Here is a 14,145-nt window from a genome sequence, read left to right as displayed (position 1 = left end):
TGTTTACTTTATAGTGAACGTAAATACATGAAAATCCCAACTTGAAATCTGTGGCATAAACGTAGTTCTTCATCAACGTCAGCGGGGAGATTTGCGGGACATTGTGAGATTAAAAACACTTCACAAATACGATTCTAGGGCCAAATCGAGAATGGCGTTCGCAGCCCTGCATGAGCGGGCTTAGCACCAGAATAAATGAATCCAATTTGAGATTCATGTTAAAGCGAGGGAAAGCCTTCGAAAGAGCAACTCTGGCACTAGGAGCTCAGCAGTACAGGAATGTATTTGTGGGGGGTGGGGGGGGACCTCCTATACACAGAGCTCTTTTTGTGAAAAGGTCAAATCATTCGTTCGTGCAGTCCTTTTTCCTCCTCTTCTGCAACCTTTTCTTACCATCCCCTTGTGCCCCAAGCAGCCAGACTCCCCATGTTTATAAGTTGGCCCATGTATCATAAGCTAAAACTAAGCTGCCCTTTACCTCTTGTAGAAATAGTTGGAAATCCAACCGTTTGAGTGCTTTTAAACTGTTTTGACAGCTCCCTCTTTTTTCCATCACCCCCACGAGCTCTGGAAACCTGTGTGTGTGTGTGCGTGCGTGCGCGCATGTCTGTGTCTGAATGAACAAGTGTGCGTCGCTTGCCTTTCCCGTAAGCTGACATGAAAGATATTTCACAACTTGTGAAGTGGTGTTTTGTGAGCCGGCCGGGCGCTCAGTGAGATATCATTGTAACAGTACCATGTGCCCATAACCCATTGGAACCGGGCAAGCACCTGTGTTCACTTCACATTTATTTGGCTATTAAAAAACAGCAGATATAGGCCTCTATTTTTGTCCATGCTAAACCCCTTATCCCTAAACTACTTTGCCTTTTTTACTATTTTGAACATGTTTGAATAGTTAAAGATGGAGTGCCACAATTTTTGTATTTTTCCAGTTTGTCATGTGTCTATGAGGTGACAGTACTTCATTAGACACCCTGGAGTCGTTTTAATGTGCAATGGTGTATTAACTTTGTATTTGGGGTTTCTTCCTGGAGGCTGAACCCTTGACAGTCAAACGGGCCAATGAATTAAACAGTAATATAGTGACATCACACTATTAGCCCCTCCCCCTTTATCATACAACTACAGCTGGGGGTGCGAATTCAGTTCAGGTGGATCAACACCCATCACCACCCACCAGGCAAACCAGGCATACTTAATGAACTGGTGGTCGTGTCCACATAAAAGCATGATTTTAACAAATACTGTACACTTTTTGGAACAAGTTCTTCCTCCTTATATTATAATAATACCTGATACTGTTTTAGGGTGGAAAAAAATCGTGGCACTCCACGTGTTGATGTAGAAGGCTATTTTAACTTTTCAAAAACGTAGTTTAAGGATAAGGGGTTTAGCATGGACGAAAATAGAGCCCATAGCCTACGAGCTCACAGTGCAAATCGTTGCTTCTGGGCGTCCCTGGAATTAAATATTGTGTAATGGCGGTCCGCGGCCAAATGCATTTCATTGTGGGACATGACAACTTTTTGAACACCAATGAAATAGCAACACTTTTTTTTTTCTTCAGAAAACTGATTCAGAAGTCATTTTGTAGAATGGGCCTCAGGTATTAATGGGATAAAGGAAAGAATCGCTGCTTTCCTACAGTTCTATAATGTACCGTGTAGGGGCTCCTGCCAGAAAACAGTCCTATTTGGCCTCAGGCTCGGTGCTGTCCAAATGGCTCCCAACGGACTGAGCAGAGGTGAAACCATAGAAGAACGGCTCGGAACATGAAGAGTCAAAACGGCTAAATTCAATGCTGGAGTAGAGTTCTTCTTCTAAATAACGTTTTTATTAATTCACGGCAAAATTCACATCTTATTTTTTTCCTTTCTTTCTTATTTTTTTCCCCAAGGAACCAAACCAAAGAAAGTTTTTGTTTTGAATTGCGAGAAAACTCTTGCAATTTCTCACAACATAACCGGACCTCTTATCCTCTTTTTCAAAACAACAAAATGTTTGTAATTTTGCACTTAAACACTTGAGTGTAGCCTAATGCAGTGGTTTTCAACCAGTGGTCCGGGGACCACCGGTGGTCCTTGAGGGGGTTCCAGGTGGTCCCCAGCTAAATGATGGAGAGTTGGTAACCAAATGGACCCTTATAGATCTTTAACTCTTGGGAACGTAAAATGAAACCAAATGGACCCGTAAGGGTCCATTAAATCGACCTTTGTGGTATCATGATCGGATCAGGAACAAAAAAAGTGTATCGGGACATCCCTAGTCCATTTGGTTTCATTTTACGCTCTCAAGAGTTAAATTGTTGTTAAACATCTGCATTACATTACTTATTTTACAAGTCTACACAATTAGAGAATGTACAGTAGTAATTGTTATTTTGATCAAAGTTTGCCTGTTATCTCTAATGGTACCAACATCAATACAGCATGGAATTGTGGACAAAATCTTATCCAAAGACGACAAAACTGCCAAATGTTATATTGGGCCTTGACCTGAAAAGGGTTGAAAACCACTGGCCTATAATGCTTTTAACTGTCCACCGCTTTGCAGGTGAGGTGCTGAGCCTAGTGGACGACCTGTTCTCTGGCCTGGGCTCGTCCTGTGTGGTGGCGGGGAGACGCAGCGGGGAGCATCCTCACTCGGTCCTCTACTCTGTCGTCTTCAAGTGCCTCGAACCAGACAGCCTGTACAAGTAAGCCTGCAGAAACACAAGGACATTTTAGTTTTTTAGTCCATAGTCCTTTGAATAGCATTTCATTTAGTTTTTTGTCATATTTTAGTCATCTGAAATGTTTTATTGTTAGTCCAGTTTCAGTGAACTACATTTTTCGTAGTAATAAAAATGAAGCTGTGGTGACGACTAGTAACTACATATCTTGGCAATTTTGTCAATATAAAATGTTAAGGAGGGACTAGTGGAGAAGAGATCCAGTATAGAATTAGACTAGTAATGTATTGTTTGTGCTCCAAAAAAAGCAGATCTACAGAAGCGTAGATTGTCTATTTTCAGTGTAATCCAGGCATTATGACGCTGACGCATCACGGCCCGCCAAGATTTAGTTGACAAAAACCTTATTGCTACCGAAGGTCGCAGTTAACTATGAAACCTTGTGTTTTTTTTGTCACTCAAAATCCCCATACATCTTTGTCCCTCAAAACCCCCATTGTGCCCAGGTCTCGTGACATCAATATGACATCAGGGAGGACAGTAAATCAGGGATCATATCATAGTAAATGCGACCTGCTGTCGCAATTAATTAAGCCCATATGGAGATCCCTGATGTCATCAATATTAGTATATGGATATATGTCAGAACCTGTTCTGACATTCCTTATGTTGATCCTTCCCCATCCATCCTTCCTCTTTGATGTCTCCCTTTTGACTGATACCTGTACATTATAACTTTAGACGGGCCTGCCCATTTGTGCAGCCGCGTGAGTGAGTGAGTGAGTTCTCAACAGGCTCGGAAATTAAGGCCCCAGCCCTGTTCATCAAACCCTGTACACTCAAGACACTGCCACCGCTACCACCCTTAGATCTCCATATATGGAGCTGAACTGTTCTGACATTTCATACGTTGATCTGACCCCATCAAACCCTGTACACTCAAGACACGCTTATATGGCCAGTGCACGCGACCTCTCCTATTAGGCTTCTCGCCCTCATAGTCCACTTGGGTATTTTGAGTACCCTAAAGTTTTATGTTAGAAATGTGGAGTATAGTATTAGTATGGGTCCCCAGCATTTAGAAACTGCCGGATGCTAACTTGCATACAGTATGTTAGGCAATTTTCATAATTAGCATAATAAGCTGGGGTACCATTAAATTAACATCCAATATAAGGCAACATTTTACAAATCTCATTATGCTTTAAGTAGCATGGGACGGGTCAAACTAGGGGTTTTTCATGATTCTGAATCCATTGCAACCGTTAGTTTTGCACGAAAAACACTCATTCAGCTAAAAACGGCCATAGCCGTCATATCACGAATATACCCGTAATGCATGTGACATGACATCATGAGTTTGCACGCTGGGAAAGACCTAGTCTACTTTTGAGTTGTGCAAATGGAAGTACTGGAATTTACAGCTCAAATCTAATCTGAAAACATTTAGTGCCAGCTAGGGACCCCCATAGAAGATGTGTGTTGCTAAAATGTTTCACGTTAGGCATATATATGTTATTAAGAATATTTTGAAACCAGCCGATCTTATGCATATAGGGTTAAAGTGCATGGTTAGACTAATTGTTTCGTGATTAGACTACCAAATCTATTGTCCAGAGTCCAGACCACAAATCACAATGCAGTTTAAGCTTGTTTGCATGTCCATTGCAGTGTGGTCGATGTCCCAGGTGACATTCTGCATGTCCATTGTCCCAGAGTGGCCATTGTCCCAGAGTGGTGACATTCTGCATGTCCATTGTCCCAGAGTGGTGACATTCTGCATGTCCATTGTCCCAGAGTGGTGACATTCTGCATGTCCATTGTCCCAGAGTGGCCATTGTCCCAGAGTGGTGACATTCTCAGTGTGGTGACAAAACAGAAATTTGATTTCTATTGAATGTAGTACTCGCCAAGAAACTGCTAGAGTACTTCCTGTGAACAAGCAGGGCTAGCTGGTTCTAGCTCGTATTGGCCCCCTTTTTTCGTATCCATTTTTGGATACGAAAAAACATGGTTGGTGGTAGCAATTCTTAGTGTGACTGATTGCAATAATTGCAGTAATAATAACAACACCGATAAAGGTGCACTGTTTGACTCCCTCCTACTTCCAGCTTTCAGTGGGAGACCTGATGATGTCAGCCTCCACAACGTGTACATATCAGTGGGAGACCTTCCAGGCAGTAGCATGCCTAGATGGGATCTACGCAATCATCATGGTTAACCCATTACGACCACATGGGGACAATTCTACCAATGCCTTCTAAACTACATTTTTCAAACAGTTATTCGAAGAAAAAAACCGTGAAACATGTATTTTCTTTTTTTTTTCCAGGTGCAATTTAGGACAGACTTATTTAACTTTGGGGAGTAAAATAGATGTTGAAATAGGTGTTTACAGCCACGGCGTGTGGAACACATTTTGTTGTTCTCCGCCGTCACGTGATGATGTCCTTTTATACAACTCACACTTTGTTGCAATGCGTTTAATTTAATACACTTTCTGACTAATTTTTTTATGAGCAAGAGTATTTCCCATTACCGTAAAAGAAAATCCTCCCCCTTATTAAACATTATGCTGTGGCTGACTGCGTGCATCAGTTCTAAACAAGGATGACTGGACAAAATATCCCTAATACCACATCCTCCCCTGGGTGTCTACCATTCCCATTGGACATGTTATTTAGTTTTAGGGGGGGGGGGGGGGGGTATAACAAAATATAGACAGCTGGATTGAGTTATCCAGGGCACATTATTTCACTCTCCCAATGGTAGAAGTGGTGGATGCTGCTGTCGATGGGGCAGTGATGGGAGAAAGAAAATAGCCTACTGAAATGTTTTACTTATAGGTAAAAGTATCAATACTGCAAATCTACAAAGTAATTACAAACGAACTAAAGTTTTCAAATAAATGTAGTGGAGTTGCCTGAAAGTACAATATGATGTAGTGGAGTAAAAGTATTGGAGATTAGAATTACTTAAGTAAAGTACAAATAACTCAGAAGAATTGTACTTAAGTACAGTACTTAAGTAAATGTACTTAAGCAGCATCACGGTTGCGAGGTGCATGCCGACATGCACCAACATGCAGTGGTGGAAAAAGTACTCACATTTTCTACTTAAAGTATCAATACTGCAATTTAGAAATACTCTGTTATACAAGTAAAAGTCTGGAATTCAAAATGTACTTGAGTACAAGTGTACTGGCATCAAAATGCACTTAAAGTACCAAAAGTAGAAAGTACTACTATGCAGAATGTCCCATTTCCAAATGGGAAGATTACAAATGTCTACAAATATTTAGAAGGGTATTATTATTTTCAAATGGCCGAAATGTATACAGGGCTGAAGTGTTTATAATGTTTTGTAATAACAATCAAAGTAACTACCAACTAAAGTTTTCAAATATATCCAGTGGAGTAAAAGTACACTGTTTGCCTCTGCAATGTAGCGGAGCCGAAGTAAAAGTATTGGAAATTGGAAATACAGTAGTACAGTACTTAACTAGAAAGAGGCAATTCTGGGAAATTGCAAAGTGTGATTGCCTACATCGCACCTGTCAAAAATGGAATCGCTTTTGTCTCCGCGTTGATGAAGCCACCCTCGACACGCGATTCAGATTTGGGATGGATCGGACATTCCGTGCGTGAGTTGTGGCGTTTTTCGTGAAATAGGCCCCTCCCACTAACTTCGGAAGAGGATTACGGCCGAACGATACAGAAGATCTAAATTCTGACTGTGCTGTTTTAATCGGATAGGTCCGGAGATCATGTGTAGCGATTTTTGTGAGATTTGGACAACATCTGTAGGTGGAGGAGCAAAAAGTGTTTTGAACAAAATTCTAAATGGCGGGAAATCTATCTAGACGCAAATGGGCGTGGCCTATATGGGGAGATGCGTCATGACCCAAGGAATCCAGGGAAAAAATATTTTAGATTTTACGACCTACGTACGGTTCAAGAGTTATACCCCAAAACGTAAAGTTGGCTGTTATAGCGCCACCATGAGGCCGACTGGTATACTTCTAAGGTAATTCATTTTAGTAATTATTATGAATCTCTCCTCCAAGTCAAGGTCTCAGAGGAAAAAATACTTGAAAGTGAGTTTTTGCATTTTCCCATTTTCCCATTCATGTCCATGTGGAAATTCTAATTAATTCATATAAATTAAATTATCCAACAAATGTCTTAGCAAAATACAAGCACACGATTCCCGATGTAGCCCGTCGTTTTGACATATGGCTCGAGTGCGTGCGACAAAACTGTGGGAGGAGTAGCACGTCAAAATAAACAGAGCAGTAAAACAATAGTCTGATTGCCCTCAGGGCAATCACACTAACTAATACGTGAAAGTACTTAGTTTGCTTTCCACCACTGCCAACAGTGGACCCCCTTGAAAACGAGTTGCTGCAAGGGACTATCCTTCTAGTCTAGTGAAATTTAAAAATAAAACATATCTGCTCAGAGTACGCGGGCGGTTAGCTCACAGACCACCCTGGCCTGGGGTTGTACGGACATTATGTGCGGTCGCGGCTCTCGTGGTCGTCGCCGTAACCGCGTAACACATCCTGCACTTAGCGGCGCCGAAGCCAAATTGTCACAGTGTGAAATATGGAGACGAGTCACGTGCTGCTAGCGCAGTGCTGTGGCTGGGCTCGTTATATCGAGAACGCCAGGCCTGTCCCCAATCTGATGTTACAGCCTCGACAAACAAACATCCTCGCCAGTAATCTCACAGTCCTAACACCCTGATTTATAATTTTATGGAATTATGCATTGTACGCATTGCGGTTCGACGTGTTGTGAGCTTGTAGATCGGCTATTGTCGGTGTGGGACCCCATCATAAGGCGGAATTTACATTGGGCGTAAGCATGGTTAAACGGATTATGTACGAGGTGTAATTCATGTCTTGCACTTTGTCAATGGACCAAAAAAAGTAGTGGAATTGCAGATGTTCCTTGACCTTGGCTTTGGTTTGTAAAGGATACATTTAATGTCATTATAAGTAGGCCTATCACTATAAAATAAAAGGCCTATTAGTGAGGGAAGAGGAGGACTGGAATGAAAACAGCTGAGTCCACACATAAGACACATGCAGGCTCCTGAAACGTTCCAGAATGCTCCCTGCCAGTGATGCTTATATAGCACTCAGCCTCGTGGCACAGCTCAAAGGCCCGACAGAGCACGCCTTTATGAATCCATATAGATCAACACGCTGGGGATACTCCTATCGTCTCTGTCGGCTATAAACCTTGTATGTCCAAAACAGTTACGTTTCAGAAAGCGAAAAGAAAAAGACAAAGACAGGGAAAAAATGAATGTGTTCCAATGGAGCCAATGTAGTTATTATTTACAAGCTCTTTTTGATGCTTTTCATTGGTTCAATATAATACCTACATGGTACACTTTACCACTTTCACTTAGACCAAAGAAATAAAGATGATCTGCAAGCTCACAACGCGTCACATTGCGACATGTTGTGAGTTTGTAGATCTGCTACTTGTGCCACTTTTGTAAAAATCACACCTGTGTGAGGTGAGGGGCGCTCTTATCATTGTACATACATCATCTCATTCCGGGCCAATCAGAATTTGCATCCTCACCTTTGTCACCTTTTGTCTATTTAATGTTTGTGTTAGGACAAAATGTGGTTTATATGTACACCACCAAAAGCTGGACATAGGAGGGGCTATCGGCCCTCAAACATATATATGGAGATACAAGGTTTCTGCCTGACAGCGACTATATTTTAAGTTGTTAAGAAGGACATCTCATAGCTGTGATAAATGTGTCTTCAGTGGCCCAATAGACTTGCACTTACTTACGTACTGGGGCGGGGGGGGGGGGGGGGCATGGCTGTGATGATGTGCATTTGATATCAGCGTTTTATTCTCCTTGGGCAACTGCCTCCCTCCGCTACTTATCTGGTAATAAAGTTGCAAGAATAGCAGCAGCATGGGATACAACAGGCAGGGGCCAGATGTATGCTGGGATGCTGCCGGGAGCATGTCTGTTCCCTCAACCCCTACTTAAACTTAAACCCTCAACCTTTTTATGGGTCCCTTATTTTTGTTTTTCTACATTTAGTTTTTAATTATTATTTAATTCAAGACATTTTCAAAAAAACATTCCCAAAATGGATGGACGGATGCCTGGCATCTCCGTTAGAGATAGGGTGAGAAGTTCAGTCACGCGAGAGAGACTCTGAGTAGAGTCGCTGCTTCTTCGCCTGGAAAGGAGCCAGCTTAGGTGGTTCGGGCATCTGGTTAGGATGCCTCTCGGGCGTCTCCCTAGGGAGGTCCTCGAGGCACGTCCCACTGGGAGGAGACCCCGGGGCAGACCAAGGCGCAGTTGGAGGGATTACATCGATTCTCTGGCCTTGGAACGCCTCGGGATCCCCCAGGAGGAAGTTACTAATGTTGCTCTGGAGAAGGAAGTCTGGATGGATGGATGGATTTTTTTTATGGATTAAAAAGCAAAAAGTAATTTTTCATGAAGTAGTGAAAAGTTCACGAAGAAATAAAAGAAAAGTCTACGAAATTTAATACATTTAAAAAAATGCATCGTTTTGTGCCACGTTGTGAACTTGTAGATCTGCTAGTTTCACTAGTTTGGGTCCCAAACATCTATTCTCTCTTTTGGGTCACAGTATGGGAACCATACTAAATCAGTAGTTCTCACACTTTCAAGATTTTTGTTTTTTTAAATGTTCAAAAGCTTGTACATCTGCTAGTGTGAACAGCCAACGCTAAAATCTAAAGTGACCCCAGTGTTAATTGGTTAACCCTAAGCCATGGCAGACATTCCACCACCTTTTCCGGATCGGGGCCCACTTGAACATCTCGAAAGTGCTCACGGCCCACCAATCTGGGAACTTCAGTGGTCAGATGTCACCCAGATGGATATGTTGATCTGACCCCCCATTCCAAAGCACCAGCGCTCGCCCAGCAGTCTGCTGTCACCCAGGCGGATGTGTGCACGCGACCTAAAGGTCACTTCTCGCCCTCAGGCGTGTTACTGGTGATATATTGCGATATTCATTATATTACAAGAGATTTCATCAACGATATATCACGATATGTGTAACTGAAAACGAAAAGATAACCATAAAAGGCAAAAATCTTATTTATACCAAAATATATTTTATGTCACAAAAGTACATGAATATTGCCTCCTCCAAACAGTAAAACACTGACTGCAACTTTGCAACTTGTCCATAACTTCTCTGTCCACAACAATGGGTAGCCTACTAGTACTACTGTAACTAATCAATATCACGATATTGGGAGGACCATACGATATTGCGATATTGATATTTTGGCACACCCCTACCGCTGAGTGATATGCAACAAGTATTTCCAAACACCAACAAAATAATCACCTGCAAGGACAGCAACTTAGCAAGTAGCTCACATGTCTACACTGGATTTTTATGAAACAAACACTTTGCAGATAGAAAGAGGATAATTCAAGCTTTCTGTACAGCTGCAATGTTGGTGAGTTTGACGTTGTTTAATACAATTAGATAGAACTTTTCTGTTTGGATGAATGAGTCAATGGCAAATTGCTGCTAGTTACCACCCTGCCATTAACCTATATGGCAAGATCGCTGTGGTGTGTATATGGCAGTGTTGATTTTGACAGCAATTTTAGTTTTAGTCATAGTCTCTTGAATAGTTTTCACACTTTATTTTAGTCACCTGGAATGTTTTAGTGTCTAGTTTTAGTCGACTAAATATCATAAGATCTACTTTTTATTTGTTGACGAAATTGTCAATATTTTTAGTCTCACTTTTAGTCATTATAGCTTAGTTTTCATTTAGTTTCCATTTAGTTTTTGTCAGTCAGATTTCTTTTGTCATAGCATTAGTCTGCAAAATCAACAGAGTTGGACCGTGGGAATAACATGGATGGTTGCCATAGGTTGTAAGGGAGAGCCCACTGTCTTCTCTGAGCTATTACGTCAACTGGTGGACAGCATAAAAGTGTTCTGTGCTCATCATGGTCATCTTTTATTGAATGCCTCCTCTGGGTGGTCCCTGCAGCTCTGAAAGACCCCAGCCGGGGGGGGGGGGGGGGGGGGGTCGGGGGTGGGTAGGTGTGTGTGTGTGTGTGTGTGTGTGTACAGCCTACTTGTGTGTGTGCACGTGTGTGTTAAAAAAAAGAACAGTAGGTGGTGGAATTGGTATAGGTTCAGTGGAGAGAGCCTCCAGGCAAAACCGTATACAAACCAGAGAAATCAGAGCCAGACTAGGTGAGGTGAGGAATTCCACATTCCTATACCCCGAGTTTCACAACGCTGAAAATGTGCCCGGCAAGTGTGTGTGTGTGTGTGTGTATGTGTGTGTGTGTGTGTGTGTGTGTGCGCGAGTGGTGCTGGGGGGGGGGGGGGGTTACAGTTAACTTTAGTACACTGCGAAACTTGAAAGTGTGTGTTTCCACAGACGTGCAAGGGGAGACGTAGCATGGCTCGTGGTAACCCTGCAGCGCTGTTATCTGTGTTAAGGCAGCACCGCAGCCTTGTTGTTCTCATGATAAGAATGCAATTTACGTCGGCGCTGCGTCGGAGGGCACACCTCCACACGGTCCAACTCTGTCCGTCCTAATCAGGAGGTTGATAAGAGCTCCTCTAGTGTTGGCTTTGCACTTGATCTTTCCAAGGCTGCTATGGCCCTGGCGCTTCCTTTCCCAGCAACCCCCCCCCCCAACACAACTCTGTGTGGACAGAGGCTTTTTAATAATTTTCAGATGGCCAATGAATATTGGGTTGGATTCTCATTAAGTGGCTCCTCCAATACGTTTGGGAAGGTATGGGTCCATATTTCAGAGTTCTGCTGGAACGTTGATTAGATTGGCTTGCTGTGACGGGGCGTTATGGATATGTACGGTTTGACCTGTGCTGTTTTGCTGTCTTTGTTAATCTGTATTTCCTGTATATTTATGTATTTCTTTATTTACTGATGTATATAATTCAATCTGTTTATTGCAACTTTTGCATTTGATGGTTTACACCGGAGGAAGCTATCTGTAGTACGGTACAAACTTTGTATGTTAAATTAATCTGTGGATTAAGCCCAGATTTGCTTCTAATAAGCAGACTTGGCAGCAATGGTCCACACCTCGTCACAAGTGGAGGGAGGGTTATCAGGGGGCTTTAGTGGCATAATGGGAACACGTCACTCCGTTCTCCTTGAAAGCGGTGCCAATGGACACAGCTCAGGCCTCTGTCCGGATGTAGCATCTTGCACCGCGATAATGTATACGTAATATGTCACTCGCTCAACCTATCACTTGCAAAACGACATTGCCGTGTTGTAATATTTACGCATGGTGACATTATCACTGTAGCAACAAAGGTATTATCATCACAACATTTTGATAGCTGCGATAAGTTCCGATGAGCTAAATGGAAAAGTTGTACAATATAGAAGATTGATGGCTTGAGGCTGTTTTTCTTCAAAGCCCACAGAGTTTTAGCTATTACCGATGTCTAAGCTAAGTCATGTAATTATAATTTTTTGAACATTAAAATAATCCTTGGCATTGCATACAGAATGCTTTAAAACTTCATGTAGCCCATATTCATGTACATTCGGGTGTTCCCAGTAGGATCATAATTCTGTACACGTTGGATGTTAGTAGACAAGTTAAGTTAAGGCCTAAATGTTTATATATTACCCCAACACTTTTCAGGCCAAGGATCCATTAGGGGGGGGAAGAGAGAGAGATATGAAGGGACCCCCACCACATATTGGATGGTTTTCAGACTTGTAACCACTTAAACCCTCAATTCTTTGTAAGATTGAACTTCGGCTTGGTACATGGTCTGCTCTTTTTTCTCCCCCTGTACGCCAAACCTCTTTTCCAAAAGTAGACAATCTACAAGCTTGTAGATCTGCTATTTTCGGCTAATGTTCAAAGGTTTTCTCTCAAGAGGTTTGGGGTTGGGTGGAGTTCAAGCCAGAAATAGAGGGCTCCATAGAGGCCCGCAAAATAAATCACAGTGAAATAACTTTTTAAAACATGATAAACCTGACATGACCCAGGTTCTGGTTGTGACTTACGAGATGTTGCATTATGCCCTAATTAAACCAGCTCTGTAGTTTACACCCACAGGAGGGTAAAAAAAGGAAACAAATACTAAATACTTCTCCAAAGTTCCTGGAAAACTTCATATCAATTTGTATAAATATTGTATGACTCCCAATGATGGTGTAGGAGTAGGAAGAAGTTCAGTGAGCTGCCCTTGGACACAGTGACATAGTGCAGGGAAGCTACGTCAGGGTCATGGATGCCTGGTTTCATGCTTGGACCGAAGCAACGGCCTATACAGCAGAGGAAATTGGTAGTGGATCAAATACATTGGCAGGAGAAAACATCAAGGTATGCCAGGAGCACTATCTCAAACTAAGCGTGTGGATGCGCTGGGAAATATCAATGAACAAGAGGCTTGGTTTTAACTACCGTGGTATATAGATGTTTCCGAGATTAGGCATCATTGTCACCTTTCCTAGTGTTGTATTCCATCAATGTTTAACCACATCCATATCGTTGCTGTGTCGGAGCAGACACCTCTTGTCTCCATATTTTAACTTGTTGTGTTTGCAGCAATGCAGGCGTGCCATTAATGACAGTAACACACACCCTCTCACACCTACTCAAATTATGGACGCAAGGGTTGAGACATTTACACAATCATTAACAGTCACAATAAACTTTAAAAACATACAAAACATGGGCCCCTTGGGAGTCAATTTGTACACTTTTGGAGTTAGATTAACACATTTGATTTGACTGTGTCTGTATAATAATATGTGGATTGTGTGTCACAGATGAGGAAATGAAGTGTGGTTAAAGCATTCCCATCATTCCAATCATTCTATGCAGGAAACAACACTGACTGAATTTACACATTGTTTGCAGAAAAGAAAAGTGTTGAAACTCACTCAATCAAATTTTGTTTAAATCGCTGCAATTCTTCATGCCCTATATGCAGGATTTGAACCAGGACAAACTTCTACCACTCTCGAAAGTAACTGAGCTTCAGGCAGTGCTACTTGTCAACCTGTAGTCCATGTCTCAATAGAAAACCCTATCCAACCACTGCAAATGTATAGTTATTGTTGTAGTAGTTAACCTTTTAATTGTTTTCATTAATCAAAGCCCTAATTGATCATACTACAGTGACAGTGTCACGCAAAAGCATCAAAAGTAGCCTACTGTGCAACCCTAAACGCGAGTCGACACGTTTTGAGCTTATAGATCTCCTACTTTTGCTATTTTTTGCTATGTCGTTAATTAAAATAAGATCTGGTTGCAAAAGGGGTGAAGTGGTCCTTTGGACAAAATGCACACGGCCCCCCCATCTGACCGACTGAACATTTTGATTGATTGAATATGTTAACAGTTTGCAAAAAAAGGTACATTGGTAGGAGTTCATGCAAAAGGTTGCAAGCGCTTTCCAGATTTTCAAG

General features: G+C 42.0%; 1 protein-coding gene across 1 annotated transcript in view; it reads left to right on the top strand.

Moving 5' to 3' along the window:
- astn2 (astrotactin 2) overlaps positions 1 to 14,145 on the top strand; it is a gene marked incomplete at both ends in the record, with an annotated part of 472,482 nt that overhangs the window by 443,816 nt on the left and 14,521 nt on the right. Inside the window, one exon of the mRNA XM_080756633.1 lies at positions 2,557 to 2,698. Within this exon, the coding sequence (XP_080612759.1) occupies positions 2,557 to 2,698 (142 nt within the window). The remainder of the gene's footprint in view (positions 1 to 2,556; positions 2,699 to 14,145) is intronic.

This window comes from Protomyctophum bolini (assembly GCF_963924005.1).
Source record: "Protomyctophum bolini genome assembly, chromosome: 22".
NCBI classification, from domain to species: domain Eukaryota; kingdom Metazoa; phylum Chordata; class Actinopteri; order Myctophiformes; family Myctophidae; genus Protomyctophum; species Protomyctophum bolini.
The sequence above is the reverse complement of the archived record's forward strand: the minus strand, read 5'-3'. Positions and strand labels throughout refer to the sequence as shown.